The sequence below is a fragment of the Curcuma longa genome, chromosome 16 (genome assembly GCF_044706935.1).
Source record: "Curcuma longa cultivar G26 ecotype Majalengka, Jawa Barat chromosome 16, ITB_CL_G26_1.1, whole genome shotgun sequence".
Taxonomy (NCBI): Eukaryota; Viridiplantae; Streptophyta; class Magnoliopsida; order Zingiberales; family Zingiberaceae; genus Curcuma; species Curcuma longa.
The window spans coordinates 10,539,403-10,555,764 of record NC_133876.1 but is presented as its reverse complement, the minus strand read 5'-3'; the positions used below and the strand labels follow the sequence as shown (position 1 = coordinate 10,555,764).

Genomic DNA, 16,362 nt, shown 5'->3' with positions numbered 1-16,362 from the left:
CATCAGCCTTAGTATTTATATCACACAAGTTAATATTATTGATGGTTCAACGTCATAAATTTAAATTTTTAAAATTTTTCGATCAAGCAGGCATCATAGACTCATAGGGTAAGTAGTGACCCTCGGGGTATGGTGTTACGACGCAATAGACTTGCAGAGAAGATATCACTGACGAAGTCCACCGTTCGATCCCTAGTTATGGCGTATTGTGTAAGATTTACCTCCTCACAGATGGAGTGGGGCCAATCAAAGGATGTCGGGCGTCTGGGTTGGTAGCTACGTGTATTTTCGGATATAATTGAGTTAGTATGGAAAATTTTTATAGTAGTTTTTTAATTTACTTTCACTTTGATCAGGATCGCCAACGAGACTAATTGAAATTTTTCATAAGGTAAATAGTGAATAAAAAAAGAATAATTAATTTTTCTTATAATTTCTTTTATAAAAAAAGCAAAAAACCACTACCTTTATACCAAAGGATAAAGGCCATGGAGTACAGAACGTGGAAAGTTTGGGCAGTGTTTTGTAAATTCCAAAACGATAGGGGGGAGGGTGCTCTTGGAAGTACATATAAATTACGAGTGGGAAAACGAAGTTTTTCCTCAGCGCTTTCCTCCCTTCAAGTTCAACTGAAAAGCGAGGAGAGAGAGAGAGAGAGAAAGGAGGCGAGCTTTTTTTCCCCCTTTTTTTGTTTTTTTCTTCCGCAAGACGAGAACGAGAAACCCTCAAAGAATCTCCTCCGCTTCCTCTGTCCAAATCTTGCTCGTCTCCGTTTGGCTCCATCTCGATCGATCCAAGCCAATGCGGCTCCGATTCGAGCTCTCATTCGTGTCAGATTGTGCCGGGTCTTCTACTGGACGTGGATTTTAGGGGTCTGGCCTTCGGATCTACCTCGCTATGGCGGTACGGTACGATTCGAGGCAGAGGAGACTAGCGCCGTCGTCGTACAAGCCAGCTACTTCTCCGACTTCGTCCACGACATCGTCGTCCAGGCAGGTACCAGAGGCCTCCGCCGACGGGCAGAGCTCGCCGGCGTCATCCACGGTGAGAGGCAAGCCGCAGTACTTATTTCCGGACAGTGAGGCCCTGGACGCGGAGGGATCGAAGGAGAACGTGACGGTTACTGTTCGGTTCCGGCCGCTCAGGTTGGAATCAGATCTGTTCTCTTCCTTTTGTTGGTCCTTGGAGCCGTCGTAATTTGGCTTGGTTTTTGGCGTGTAGTCAACGTGAGATTCGTCAGGGAGAGGAGATTGCCTGGTATGCTGATGGGGATACCGTTGTTCGAAGTGAACATAATCCGACTCTTGCATATGTTTATGGTACGTGGTATGTGATACATTTAATTTCTAGTGCATTTTTTTGGCGTATAATGTATTTTTCTAGTACACTTCTGCGGCATCTTTTTGAATCACTCTGAATGTTATGCAATTGGTCAATTTGGATTTTTTTTTTGGGATGAGATATAATTCTGCAAATGAACTGGACTATGTTCGAGTATCGTTTATTTAGTATTCTTTCCTTGTTTTGGTATATGTATAATGTACCCATGAAACGTACAAGTATCATTCCCCCCTCCCTCTTTGTATTTGATTATGCCAATAATAGTTTATGCAATGTTTTGGTGCCATCATGCTTGCTAATTTTTCAGTTGAGCACTATGTTCATCACTGTGCTTGTAGACTCTAAATGCAAATTTCTTAATGGGAGAATTCCCTGATGAGTTAACCTAGAGGAGTTGAACCATCCTGTGATGTAAAGAAGTTTCTCTGACATGTATGTAGCCCCTCCCTTCCAATTCTTTGCTTACTATGATTATTCAAGATGCATCTCTCTTCCTTTTTCTGCTAGTCACTAAACCCCTCCTCTCATGCAATACATTCCCTCATTGCATGACCATATGTCTTTGGTGGAATAATGTAGAAATTAGAACCTTAGCCTATCTGTATCTTGTAAAACTTGTCACTTAATATTTTCTAATTTTAGTATGTGAGGTATCTTTTGTTTGATGGGAGTTAATGAAGATTATATCTAACTCTCATGTAGAATATAGCAACTCAGACTAATTTAAAATCTCTTTGAAGATCATCATAGTCTAGAGTGTTGCATTGTCATAGATGAAAATCTTTTGTTGTTTAACAAGTATATTAAGTATGGTCTCAAACTTCTTTACATACCATCCATATTCAGCAGCATGCTCCAGTTTGCCAAGACACTAATTTTCTTGGTTCACATTCAATCCATAGCACTTTGTTTCAGTTGTACATATTTTCTACTGTGATTTTCTTTATTCTGGTAGGTTTATGCCAGCTTATATGAGCCCACACCAATTCTAGCAGAACACTGAGAATTGAGACCATTATATTTTTTTTAAAATTGAAATATTAAAAATATCAGATTTATAGGCAGCTTGAGAAAAGTGCAGCACATAAAGTCCAATGTTACTCCAAGCACATTAGTTGTTAGTAGCATTTTGGTGCTCAAAACCATCCTTGACCAACTAAATTAACTCAACATCATCTCAGTGTAGTTGACATCAGATAACTCCAGTTTGATTTAAAGTTGTTTTTTGTTAATGTTAAATGTGAAATGTAATTCATACTTTGAAAGAACAACTGATATTGAATCTATGATCATTATGGCACCTAGTTCTTCCCAATTCCCAAGTAATGATCTTGGAATTTTGATCAAGTTAGTCCATAGTTATAGCTATACTGATAGGGTAAAAGAGTGAAAGGAGCCTTCAGCAAAGGATATATTTACCATAATGTTGACATGTTTCATGGCACATGTCTGTGTTGGACCATCTTGTAAACCTGGGACATTCTGCGTATGAACTCCATCTCCTGTATTTGATTGATGGATTCCAATTTGAGGATAGAGAATCAATTTTATTTGTTTTTCCCTTGACTTTTTGTTCATGCCCCTTTTCTTCTATTTTTTAAACCTTTGCCTCATCAAAATAATGATTTGGCTTATGATTGTTTATCTTTAGCTCTGGGGCTTATCTAAATTTGGAAATTACCATTTAGCAGGTATCTATACCAAGGTTATCTTTATAAAGTTCATACATTTTTTTCCCATTATTACTTTTGGCTGGTACCGTTTCTATAGTGACTGATATTCATGCACAAAATGTTCTTCACTTGTTACACATATAAACTGAGAAAGATACTTTTTTGCTCTGGCCACAGTATTATTATTTGTTTCTTTAACAACCTATATATTGGTATAATTTTCATTCTCTATGTCCTGGCTTGTTTGTGTGCTTCCATTTGCCTTTACTAGATGGAAATCTGGCCTTTGCTTGACTAATTTCATTAACCTGAAATCGTAGATCGAGTTTTTGGGCCTACAACAACAACACGCCATGTATATGATGTGGCTGCGCAGCATGTTGTTAGCGGTGCTATGGAGGGTGTCAATGGTGAATTCCTGCTCCTTTTTTAATTTTGTTATTTATTACTTAGATATTGAACTCAATTCTCAAAGAAAAAGGCTCATGGAAACTAGGAGTTGTTTCCTCTTATTTGTTTTCATCAAATTGTTTTACATTGTCTGTATATGCACGATTGTTTTAATCCTCTTAAGTTCATTTTGGAAAGTTTGCATCTCATCTACAATTGATTGTAGCTTGCTTTCTTCTCCTTACAGGCACAATTTTTGCTTATGGAGTTACGAGCAGTGGCAAAACACATACAATGCATGTGAGGGCCACAACTTTAATGTTGAGATGCTTACATAGTTTGTCTTCTGATGGAGGGAAATTTTCCTCTCTTTGTTTTATTGATGTGCAATTCACTTCAGATAATCCAACTGAAAAGACTAGCATGGTTATTTACCATTATGTCCTTGCCTCATGTAGTATTACTATTATCTTCGCATGGCTTTCTTAATTGTAATACTGAAATGTTGTTCCAGTGAACTATCAGGATACTGTTTGATTAGAAGTTCATAATAATGGTCCTTTGGTTTATTAAATGGGTATATAAATAAATTCAGTAATTATACACTGTACTGTAGCATGTATTATTACTACTGTCACCTGCATGCCCTTTATCTAAATACTGAAATGTTGATCCAGGGTACCATCAGGATACTGTTTAATAAGAAATTCAAAATAATATTGGTAGCAATTGCAATCCTTGGGTCTATGAATTAAGTGGGTAGTGGGTGCATGAAAAATGGTTCAGTGATTTTCTTTTCCCTTTCCAGTAATCATCCCCCCCCCCCCCCCCCCCCCCCCCCCCCCCCCCCCCCATTAGGGTGATTATCTGTGTTATCATTTTGGAGCCATGTTGATGTCAAGTTTGCCACATCAATATAGTGGCTTCTTAGAAATGGGGAATACTATCGATTGAGATAGCAAATCTGATGATATATAGTCAGATTTATACACAAATAGTCAAACAAACATTCAGCAAAGATGGCAAGTGGTTCATTCTCAAAATATAACCTGATATTTCAAGTAAATCTGGAAATCTCATGTCAATTTTGTTTATCTTGAATTAATGGCAGGGAGATCAAAGATCCCCTGGAATCATACCATTGGCTGTAAAAGATGCATTTAGTATCATCCAAGAGGTAGTTTGAATATTTTTCTACCTCTGAAATGCTTTTTATTTGGTTTATAAGAATTTGAGCACCTACTTCTGGTTTCAGACTCCAAGCCGTGAGTTTCTTCTTCGTGTATCATACCTGGAAATCTACAATGAGGTTTGTTTGCTGAAAAGCTGCAATCTAGAGCTGGTTACTTGTCTTATCATTCTTTTTTGTTCATCATCGACTGCAAGCTTTTCATGCTTCTCATTATTATGTACGAATTTTAATTTTTTATTAAAAAATAAGCGTGAACATGTGAAGATGTGATCGAAATCGAGATCCTTTTATCATGTAGAGAAACCAGTATTCATCTCTGCACGAGTAGATTCAATGTAAAAACTCTAAATTACTATTGATATTAATGTTCAATGGCAGATATCTGAAGGGATACATATATTTTGAAAACATATTTGAAGCTGTGATGAAATTCTTGAGGGGTCCATGGCGTTTGTAGATCACTCCATCAGTAAGTATCAAAGCGGATGCTTCTGCTGGAATGAGAAGAAGAATTCCATCTAAATCAGCAATTGATGTCTGCATTCCACTGGAATGGCTTAGCTATAGACCTTGTAGTGGTTATATTCAGCATTTTACTAGATATATGAATACAGTAGATATCACATCATTAATGGTGTTTAGCTCACCTTGTGGAATTTAATGGTTTATTTGAATTACAATTTATGAAATTTTGAATTATATCACAGTTGATTTTTTCATTTGTGATCCATACTTTCATAACATTTTACTTAGCAAGATTGTTGTTCCAGGTTGTCAATGATTTGTTAAATCCAGCTGGACAAAATTTACGAATCAGGGAGGACACTCAGGTGCTGATTAATCACCTGATTTACTTGATGTTATGCTTATGCCCCAAGTTAATTTTATGAAAACATCTTTTGTGTTTGCTATGTTTTTTTGAGGAACAAAGTATTTGGTTATCTATTCTACTTTGTACCATTACTTTTATATAAAGACAAATTCTGATTCAGTCCATATCTAAATTTATTTATGTCTACATCAATGTTATCGATATTTTCCTTTAAACATATGTTTTTATGTTAACGATTTATATTCTGAGACATCTCTAGCCCTTCTATCGCATAGAGCATTTTGATACGTGTAGGAATTTGGGTCACAGGTAGTTGTCTTTAAATGGGACTCTAATCAATTAGCGGATCTCTATATAATGCTTCCATATTGTCTGTACATCTGCTGCTCCTGGATTGCATTGTGAGTCTTCCCAAGGAATCTTTGCTGTATGCAATGTGGCACAGTCAGTTTACCTGAGCATGTTACTTCCAATATTTTTATATGTACTTGAGAGGCTGCAATTGTCTAATGATGTGAATCTTCTTTTATATCTGTCTCGTTGTTCCTTTGTGTGTTTCTAGCCTGCATTTTAGGCATTGGTAATCTGCCAATGCTATGATCTATGACCATTTAAGACTACATGCAGTTAAACTTATGGTAGTACCTTAGCTGTACACATAGCTTTAGTTCTTGTTCTTTCTTTACTTTTCCCCAACTGATGTGTTTTAGCTAATTTATTTGTGGAAGCCCATTGGCATGCTATGTGCCTACTTTAGCAACCTTAACAATGATTTACTCAATGTTATGCTTATTTTTCATATTTATTGTGTTAGGGAACATTTGTTGAGGGTATTAAGGAGGAAGTAGTCTTGTCTCCTGCACATGCACTCTCCCTTATTGCAGCTGGGGAAGGTAAAATTGGAATGTCAATACGTGCATTCTATTGAATGAATTTTTATGATGTTTTCTACATTGATGGTTCTATGTTTATGCTAATGGTGAAATATCTCCTAATTGATGATAGAGCATAGACACGTTGGATCCAATAACTTCAATTTGCTAAGCAGCAGAAGTCATACAATTTTCACACTGGTACTTATACTGCACTTAGATGTTGGTTATAAATTCCAATTGAGCATTTATTATTGTTTAGCTGTAATCATTATGATAAACTCTAGATAGCAAATATCTGTTTGATTCAAATGTTTTATCTTGGTGTTTGACTGTGCAATTGTGCATCATTCTGTTTGCACAAACAAGTATTTAACACCATGGCTTTCTTATTTTATTTCTGATTTGTGGCTAGCTTCATCAGCATATCATTTTTTAATACGCAAAACTTAATCCTTTGTTGATTTTTTAAACGTAGTTTACTTCAAGAGAAAGTGAGGGAGGATAAAATGTTGGGATGATTTGGGAAGAAAATTTTCTTCCTCTCTCGTAAAATTACCTATCAGTATCAGCCCCTTTTCCTTTCATCTCCAGCTTCCTTCCCTGGCTGTTGAGCTCACTTTTGTAAGTTGCTCATATCTTGAGTTCTTATGCTGCAAGCTGCACACGGAGCAGCAGGCAGAGTGACATGCCAGTATAATAGTACCCTGTAAATATCTGTCTTCAATAATCTATCTGCCTTGATGTTAGACATTTATGATACTTGACAGTGATTTTCCTGGATTATTCAACAAAATAGATTATTTGTGGTAATGGAGATGAAGTTCACACCTTCATGGGTGGTAGCTGTAAATTGGTTACATTATAAATAAGCGATACTGCTCATGGTAAGAAATAGAAAACTGCAACAGATTAGGATACCGACACTTGATTGAATTTCTCTACATGACAAGTGGAAGCAAGATGGGTCTAAAGTGATCTTGTAACTTTGGCACAGATGGGTCAAAATGTTAGTTGATTACTTGAAAATACATTCCCAAAGTGACGTTGCTTTCTTCTTAATTCCACCAAGCTTAAGATTTTTTTTATTACTCAGAGAAACTCATAGGATTAGAAAACTGTTTTGATAGGTAAAAAAATTCAGGAAGTTTTATCAAAACTCTTGTGGTCTAGAAGCTTTATCAAACCCTGGAACTAGTTTATGGCCTTTTGCTTTAATCAAACCTGTCACATATTGTTCAGTAGCATGGCCAACTAGGAAATTGACTAATAATTCTGGAGTTCTCCATATCTGCAGCTGCTGTGTCTTTAACACTAAACATGACCTTTTATCTCTACAAATTTGTATTGAATTTATGCTTTTTGGTAAAATATTTTGTTGGCTTGAAGTGGAAACTTGTTTTTGCATTATGGATAATACTGTTTTCAATTTTGACTTTTCTTGCAATGCTTATGCTTGCAATCGAAGTCCCAAGCACTCAAGTATTATACTTGAACTTAATCTTTTGGTCTTCTTACAGACAATAGAGAGTAGCCCATGTGGTGATTGTGGGGAAGGGGGAGCTGTTAACTTTTCCCAGCTGGTAAGTTTGTTTTGTCAATGTGTTTGCCGGTGCTTTTGGATTTTTTTCCCCCTAACAATTAGTATTATGTACTCACTTCCACTCATGGATGCAGAACCTCATCGATCTGGCAGGTTCAGAGAGCTCAAGGGCTGAAACTACTGGAGTAAGACGAAAAGAGGGATCTTATATAAATAAGAGCCTATTAACTCTTGGAACTGTGAGCTGTCTTTACAACTGCTTCCCTGTTATATCAGATATTTTTTGCTAGATTTTTTTATTGTGTCGATCACATCAATGATTGATCTTTCCATTGTAAATTAGTTATCTTGTAAAATCCATCATGAACAACTGAACATATAGTTGAGACTGAGGTTTTGAATCAGGTGGAAAAGGAACAACAATATATATAGTGTTTTCTGTTACAGGAACTGGTCAGTACATCATTGGGTATTTCTGTGCCAATTTACTAAACTTCAAAAATGAAATCAACAATTAAACTGGTCTATTCTCTTTTTTTTTCCTGTGTGACATAATGTAGTATGTTTTTCTTACACGTAAGTCCAGGATAATTACAATGTGAGAATTTGATTTCCTGCCAAACTCACCTGAGTAACATAGATATTATAAAGTACAAAACCAGATGGCGTCAATAATTGTGCTCTTGTTAGCGGGGATAGTTGAGGAGAATAAATTGGATTGTGTCAATAAAAAGAGAGCAAGTAGACATGTATATAACGGATTCTGACATATTCCCAATGTCTAAATGTCCGATTTCAGTCTATACTTCTAGCATATAACTATGAACACAGATAATTCTACACTCCCCGTTCCAGTTGGAGTATAGGCATTGATCAATGTCCAACTTCTTACAAAAAATAGAAAAGGACTTAGACAAAAAAAATTACTAAGATGCTTGACAAAGATGAAGATGGACAGTATTGATATAGTCAGAAACTTTGATGTTGCAATTCTCTAGCTTGAGAGTGGTGATGATCTTAAAAAAAAATTGATCCAGCTAACTTGATCTTCAAAAGGACTTACTATAATCTTTTTCCTTAATTCCTCAAGTTGAACATTCCACATGGAACTTCTGTTTGCAAAGTATGAAGTGACAAATTCAAAGGGTTGGAGACAAAAATATATTGGAGTTCTATCTTTGAGATTTTAATCTATGGTTAAATGCTAGGGGATTGAGTTTCTGCCATTTAAAACTGAGAGCACAAGAATGTGTTACGACAGGGAAGATGCTGTAGCTGTAAGAGCACCCAATTTTTACTTTCATCTTAAAACATGGATGCACATGAGAAATGAAAAATACTTCATCAAGGGTGCGGGATGATCATTTCATTTTAAAGATGATTAGTGCATTTTTTTAATTTCGGAAATGCTATTTTGGGTTCAAAAATTAGGTTACTATTAGTTTAAGAGATTATTTTCATTTTTCATGCTTCAATGCTTTTAGTTGTGTACTATCTATTACAAAGTTAATCCAGTAAGTTATCATGTATTTTTCATATACCAAAATTTGAAAAAAAAAAAATTGTAGATACTTTTTATATACTTGGGATAACTTTCCAAGGGTGGAATTATTCTAGCGTGCAATATTTATATGAATTAAGCTGGCCTATTTTACTTTTTAATACACAAATGAAAACTCAATGGAGGTCTTGAGGGAAAGATCCATGTAGTAGACCCCAAGTAGTTGGGACAAACATAGCATGATAATGATTGATGATGAAATCCACTAGTCATTTATGTGATTCTCTCTGTGAATTTATTTAACTACTACATTGTTTCAGGTTATTGCAAAATTAACAGATGGAAAAGCTACACATATCCCATATAGAGACTCAAAATTAACACGACTTCTGCAATCATCTTTAAGTGGTCAAGGGCGCGTATCTGTAAGTTGACATTTGAATTTCTGTAAGATCAGTTAATTAAATGGCTAATTTTGATTTCAATTATTTTTCTTCCATTGTATAGCTCATCTGTACAGTTACTCCATCATCAAGCAATGCAGAAGAAACACACAACACACTGAAGTTTGCTCATCGTGCAAAATGCATTGAAATCCAAGCTTCTCAAAATAAAGTATGTTTTCCTGACTATATAGATGCCCGAAGAGATTAAATATAATAGACATTCAATTCAACTTAATGAAAATAGAATTTATCTTGGAACTAGATTCCTTGTACGACTATGATTCCATTATTCATTTTGGCTGTTTTTCTGTGTCATCTTATGGTTTTGCTTTTATGTAGATAATTGATGAAAAGTCTCTAATAAAGAAATATCAAAATGAGATACGTTGCTTAAAGCAAGAGCTAGATCAGTTAAAGAGAGGGATTGTTACTGTTACTCCGCACAAAGATAATGGAGAAGATGATTTCTTTATCTTGAAACAGAAGGCAGGCTTTGCTATATATTCAAACTTTTTTTTTGTTTTAATTATCTTTTCTGTTCATTGCCAATTTGATTAGTACAAATGTTTAACATGAAAAGCTAGAAGATGGTCATGTCAAGCTACAATCAAGACTGGAGCAGGAAGAAGAAGCTAAAGCTGCATTACTGGGAAGGATACAACGTTTAACCAAACTGATTTTGGTGTCTACAAAAACAAACCAATCTCCAAGATTTCTTCAACGCCCTGGTCCTAGACGAAGACATTCTTTTGGAGAGGAAGAGGTTAGATTTTCTGTAATTCATTTTTATGTTTTCTTGATTAGATACCAACTATGAGTCTATTACTGTGTTCTAAATATTCATCAAATATCCTATTTTTTGATTCAAGGATTGCAATATTGTTCTAATTTGGGAAATCATGTAATTCTGCAGCTTGCATATCTCCCATATCGAAGGCGAGATATGATATTAGATAATGAAAATGCTGTCTTTTATGCTCCAATGGAAGGATTTGGTGAAACTAACTATGATGTCCTGAAGGAGGAGAAGAAGAACAGAAAGCATGGGCTTCTAAACTGGTTCAAATCGAGGGTATACACAATCTGTATATGCTTCTTGCTAGTATATTTTTTTGCTTGTCAGTAGGGTGGTTTTTTTACTAGTGATTTTTGCAACTTTGCTGTAGTATTATTGTAACATTTAGAATGAAAGAAGATTTTGGGTCTGACTTTTGATTCTTTTACCCCATCAATTAATAAGAAATAGGAATATTGTTCTTAGAAAAAAGGGAAAACACTCAATATGCAACATTGAAAAAAATACAGTAGAATGTCATAAATCATAATAATGGAAGATGAATATTATATCATGATAGTATGTGCTTTGCCTTATCAGTTATGCATTCTTTAATAAATTTTGAGTTGAAATTGCTAACATTATGTCCATAGGATGATAGGAGCAAAAATCTTTTTGAGACATTCCTCACAAATGTCTGTGTAATCTACTTCATCCTCGTTGGAAAATTTATGCTCTGTTGGATTGCATTTTTCAGTGAGAATGCTAAGGATGTATGTTGACAACCCTATAATCCAAAAAATTCTGCACAACTTAACGTCATTGATGTGGTTGCATTTGTTTGGCACATATTATGCTGATGTGCTATGCTTACTGTTAGTTTGCATAATGGTTGATTTGTTGGTTCCTGTTCTGATGCATGCTTAATTCAATTTTTTTGCCCCAGAAACGAGATAGTGGTTTGGCAGCATCAGATGGTGACAAATCAAGTGGAACAAAGTCACACACAACACCTTCAACTCCTCAAGCAGAGAGCATACACTTCCCTTTAGAGAATGGTTTATCAAATTCCTTAATACCAGATAGTATTCCTGCAGATCATCTGTTGGAAGTACATAACGATAGAGAACTTGCAGCTGATGATCTCTCTTCCCAAGAGACACCGATGGTATGCGATAGATGAATATTTGGCTCCCGTAAATTTGGCTTCTTCACTAAGTGATATTTTCTTTTATGTTTGCTGTAAATTCAATCTGCTACTAGTTTTTCAGTTTATGCTGATTTTTTTTTTTAAAAAAAAAAAATAAACTAATGTGGTTGTAGATCTTACAAAATTACTAATTTGGAATGACTAGTGACCATATTCCTTCTCTTGGTTTTATACTGCTATCATATTTAAGTTTAATTGTCCACTTTTGTCTTCTAGAATTGTTTAAATATGGTTAATGCTGTGTTTACCTTGAGGGAGAAGAAGAGAACAGAGTACTTTAAGTGAGTGGAAAGGGAAAACAAATCTTGATTACTTGGATTGAACCGAAAAGAAGAAAGTGTGCCATTTGTTGAGTTTATTAGAGAATAAACTTAATTTCTATCCATTTCTGTCCTGATTTGGCAGAAAATATAATTGATGATTTGGATCAAATTAGATTCCTTCCTCCTCTCATCTTCTTTCCAAGTAAATAGGACAAGCTGACAATGTTATTTCTTCTCCTTTCCTTTCCTTCTTATTTCATTTCAAATAAACACTGATGGTTGATTAGCCAACTAAACAGAATTTAATCACTAGTGTATTAATTTCACAAAGAAACTATGATATCTCTAACAAAACATAATTTTGCTTCATAACTGCTAAGATTTTTATTGGATGATGATTAGAAGATTAGAATGGATAGAGAAGTATGATATGGAATAAAATACATCAAATTAAAAATTGGATAGAGAAGCATTGCAAACATAGACTCAAGTTGAAGGTTTTGTTCATTCATCTGTTGCGCATAGTATAGATAAGTAGGCCCTTATAGTTGCCAGTGAACATCTTCTGTTGAACACCAAGTATACATTATGCAACTGTTTGCTACTACTACACCAATCAAATACTTAGGTTAGATCTGGAATTAGAAAAAATATATATACTTGTGTGGTGCTGGCTCTTAGAACTTTAACTTGCGATTGTTGACTATGGATTGCTTGATGGCATCTGCAACTAATTATTCTCATTAAGGTTGGAATTCAAGAAAATTCCAACACGTTCTAGTACATATTTTTAACATATGATTTTTTTTTTTGATTTTATTAACAATGAACGGGAGCCTTGGCATAATTGTAAAGATATTGTCATGTAATCTGGCAGTCACAGATTCAGGCGGTCACAGATTCAAGTTACAGAAATAAACTAATGCAAAGTAAGATTGCGTACAATAGACTTTTCACCAAGAATCCGCGTTGGTGGGAGTTTCATACACCGGACTGCTCTTTTATTGATTTTATTAACAATCAATTCAACTAATTAAATTGCACACTGTATGAATATTTCACAATAAAAGTTACTTAGCCATGTATTTCAATCATGCATCAAATCCTATCGGCCACAAAAAGAATAATGCTTCTGCTCATGCTTTCTGTGAAATCTCTGTTAGTTTTATGGTTAAAACATTCGCAGTATGACTTTCTTATTTTAGTTTTCATAGCGATCTACTGTTTGTCAATAAGCAACTAATTTTATTTTATTTTTGTCTTTTGGAATTTCATAGTGTTGTATTTCAGTTTGATGTCCACAAAGATGTTTGATTACTCAGAAAACACTTTTTTCTTTACATATTCTATGTTTACCAGACAAACATCAAAACTATAGATCACGTGGAATTGCTCAAAGAGCAGCTAAAGATTCTTGCTGGAGAAGTGGCACTTCATTCAAGTGTTCTAAAACGACTTTCTGATGAAGCTGCTAAGAGCCCGAAGAATGAACAGATTCAAGTAATTTTTTCCTCATTTATTTCATTAGAGAAAATCATGTGATAAATGAGGATTATAGAGCTCATCTGGTAACTATTGATCTGAAGATGGACATGAGGAAGGTCAAAGAAGAGATAAAAGTAAAGAACCAACAAATTGCATCTTTGGAAAAGCAGATGGCTAACTCTTTCTCAGTGGCTCAAAATAGGATGCGAAATTCGGGAGTTTCACCTGTAAATTCTTGTTCCGACTTCAATTTATCAGTTTCTTGATTGGTGTCACCTGGTCAAATGTTTTTATTTTTATTTTTTCAGCCATATGCGGAACTTCTAGAACAACTAAATGAGAAATCTCTTGAACTAGAGGTAAGTTATTTTCACCTATAAACTTGGAGACACACAGATAGCTTGTAAGTGTATAATCTACTTCGATGCATTATCTTATATTTAGGAAACTCTTTCAGGTAAAGACTGCAGATAACAGTATTATACAGGATCAGCTGCAGCAAAAGGTTAGCTTAATTAGTTATTTGTTGTGGGGATATATTATGCAATGACTAGCTGCAGTAATTCTCATATTTATTTCTTTATTAGATACATGAATGTGAAGAACTGCAAGAAACTATCACTTCATTGAAACAACAACTTTCACAAGCACTTGAAATGAAGGATTTGTCAATGAGTGTTAAATCACAGTACAGTTATGAGGGAACATTCTTTCAGGAGTCGAGAACAAAATTTGAAGATGACTCTTTGAAAGATACATCTTCAAAGTTGCAACATGAAGAACATCTGGTTGGTATTTGTTTTCTTATTTAATTTCATTAGTAGTAATTCCTTTGATCCATGATTTTTATATATCCCCAAAGGTGATGGAATATCTTATTAATTTAAATTGGACATGTAATCTATAAATTAAGGATAATCTTAGACAAAATATTATGTGAAATCTGTAAATGAAATTTTTTTTTCATAGTTTCTCTAACAATTTTTTTCCCTGAAATTCAACTATTTCTCATATCTATCCATGCATTCTATTTTTTCTTATAAATTCTATCAAACGTCTGGTTAACTCGCACATTTGTTGACTCTTGGTACACCTGGATAACTTGTCAAAAGTTAGCATGGGTGGATTAATCTTTTGCGCAATGTGCTATAGGTATCGGAAATCGAAGAACTAAAACAGAAAGTGTATGAGCTAACAGAAGCAAATAGCCAATTAGAAGGCCAAAATCATAAGTTGGCAGAGGAGAGTGCATATGCAAAAGGGTTGGCTTCAGCTGCAGGTGTGGAATTGAAGGCATTGTCTGAGCAAGTAACGAAACTCATGAACCACAATGAGAGACTCGCTGCTGAATTAGCCTCTATGAGAAACTCCACTCAGCGCAGAGCAAGCAGTGTTCCAAAGAACACCAGAAGAGAGAGCCACATAAAGCGGCACGAACCCACTATAAAGAGAGAAGTAAATGCTAACTATGAAAGAGAGCTAGAAGCTGCACTTCTCGAAAAGGAGCAAAGAGAAGCAGAGATTCAGAGAAAACTGGAGGAATCAAAACAAAAGGAGGCCTTTCTGGAGAATGAACTGGCAAACATGTGGGTTCTTGTCGCTAAGCTGAAGAAATCTCAAGGAAATGAACCTGAAATTTAGACTCACAGCGATTGCAGTCCGTGAAAAAGGTTTGGTAGTTGTGATAGATTCTCCAGTGTTCCATGTGGCAAATAACCTGTGTTGTGCATAGATAGTATTGTAAAACATTGAGCTTTTATTGTAATGTGAATTTAGTTTTGTGGATTGGTTTGGTCCTCTGTTCCAATTTCTCATTTTGACAATAGGTTGCGGCCATCAGAATGTATCACAACAGAATACATGTTTCTTCTCATGCCCTCCACGGCCTCCTAGATGGGTGGAACTTATTCCCTAAGGGAACGAAGCAAATTACATGTTTGGAGGATGATGGTTATCCTATGGAGCTGAGCTGCACAAGGTATTGTTTACTTGAGTCACAAATGAAAAGGGATGTTGGATTTCCTGCGTTTACTTTGGTGACAATTAAAAAAAACAGATTTCAATTATTCTCGTTTTGGTTATGTGCTTGATCATGGATAAAAAAAATGCTAGGATGAAAATGTGCAAGAGTTTATTTGTCTCTCTTATTTTGTTCTTGTTTTGATATCAATGCCTCTTAATAGCTCGAATTGATTGTATCTAATAGTTTCAGTCATTTGTGCCTACTTGCTTTGTTTGGTTCAATCTTCTTGCTTCATTTGATTCCTGAGGTCAGTTTACTTCATATCATAATCCATTCCATCCGAGTTCATTTCGTGTCTCTAACCATCTAGGTCAGCTTGATCGATCTAGTTAGTCCACTTGATCTAAGTTGACTAGCGAGTTGATAGCTAGCCATTTGGTCATTGATAGCATGGTTGGTTCAGTTAGTCTCACAACTATTGGCCTGGTCATTTTTAATTCTGGGCACATTGTGTCCTCTTAATAATATTTGATTCGTTTACTCGTGAATATATTCTTTTAGAGATTTATGAATGTATTTGTTAAGAAACTCATAATTAAATATCATACAAATTATAAATATTATACATTAATAAGTCAAACTCGAAATAAACTAATTTAATTTTAAATGAGTTATTTTTAAATTAAATTTGAGTCATTCGTAAACTATTTAATTTCATTACGAACTAAATTCGAATTTAAGAATTAAATCTCAAATTGAACTCAGCCAAGTTAAAGCTTTAGGGAAAAATCAACTGAGCCTAACTCGAATGTTTGACTTAACTTACACCCCTACATTTTAAGAAAAAAATCCATTTCCCATTTCAGTTCCAAATTG

General features: G+C 35.0%; 1 protein-coding gene across 1 annotated transcript; it reads left to right on the top strand.

Moving 5' to 3' along the window:
• The first annotated feature begins 707 nt into the window (after window positions 1-707).
• On the top strand, window positions 708-15,300 carry LOC141847335 (kinesin-like protein KIN-7D, chloroplastic). Its single transcript, XM_074735352.1, has 23 exons — window positions 708-1,145; window positions 1,222-1,319; window positions 3,335-3,424; window positions 3,652-3,704; window positions 4,516-4,581; window positions 4,660-4,713; window positions 5,367-5,426; window positions 6,243-6,321; window positions 6,434-6,501; window positions 7,821-7,883; window positions 7,978-8,082; window positions 9,665-9,769; window positions 9,852-9,959; window positions 10,130-10,276; window positions 10,371-10,553; window positions 10,704-10,862; window positions 11,512-11,733; window positions 13,398-13,538; window positions 13,625-13,750; window positions 13,832-13,882; window positions 13,981-14,028; window positions 14,111-14,311; window positions 14,676-15,300. Exons 1-23 carry the CDS (start codon window positions 898-900, stop codon window positions 15,162-15,164), a joined length of 2,964 nt encoding a protein of 987 aa, XP_074591453.1. The 5' UTR covers window positions 708-897; the 3' UTR covers window positions 15,165-15,300.
• The last annotated feature ends 1,062 nt before the right edge of the window (window positions 15,301-16,362 follow it).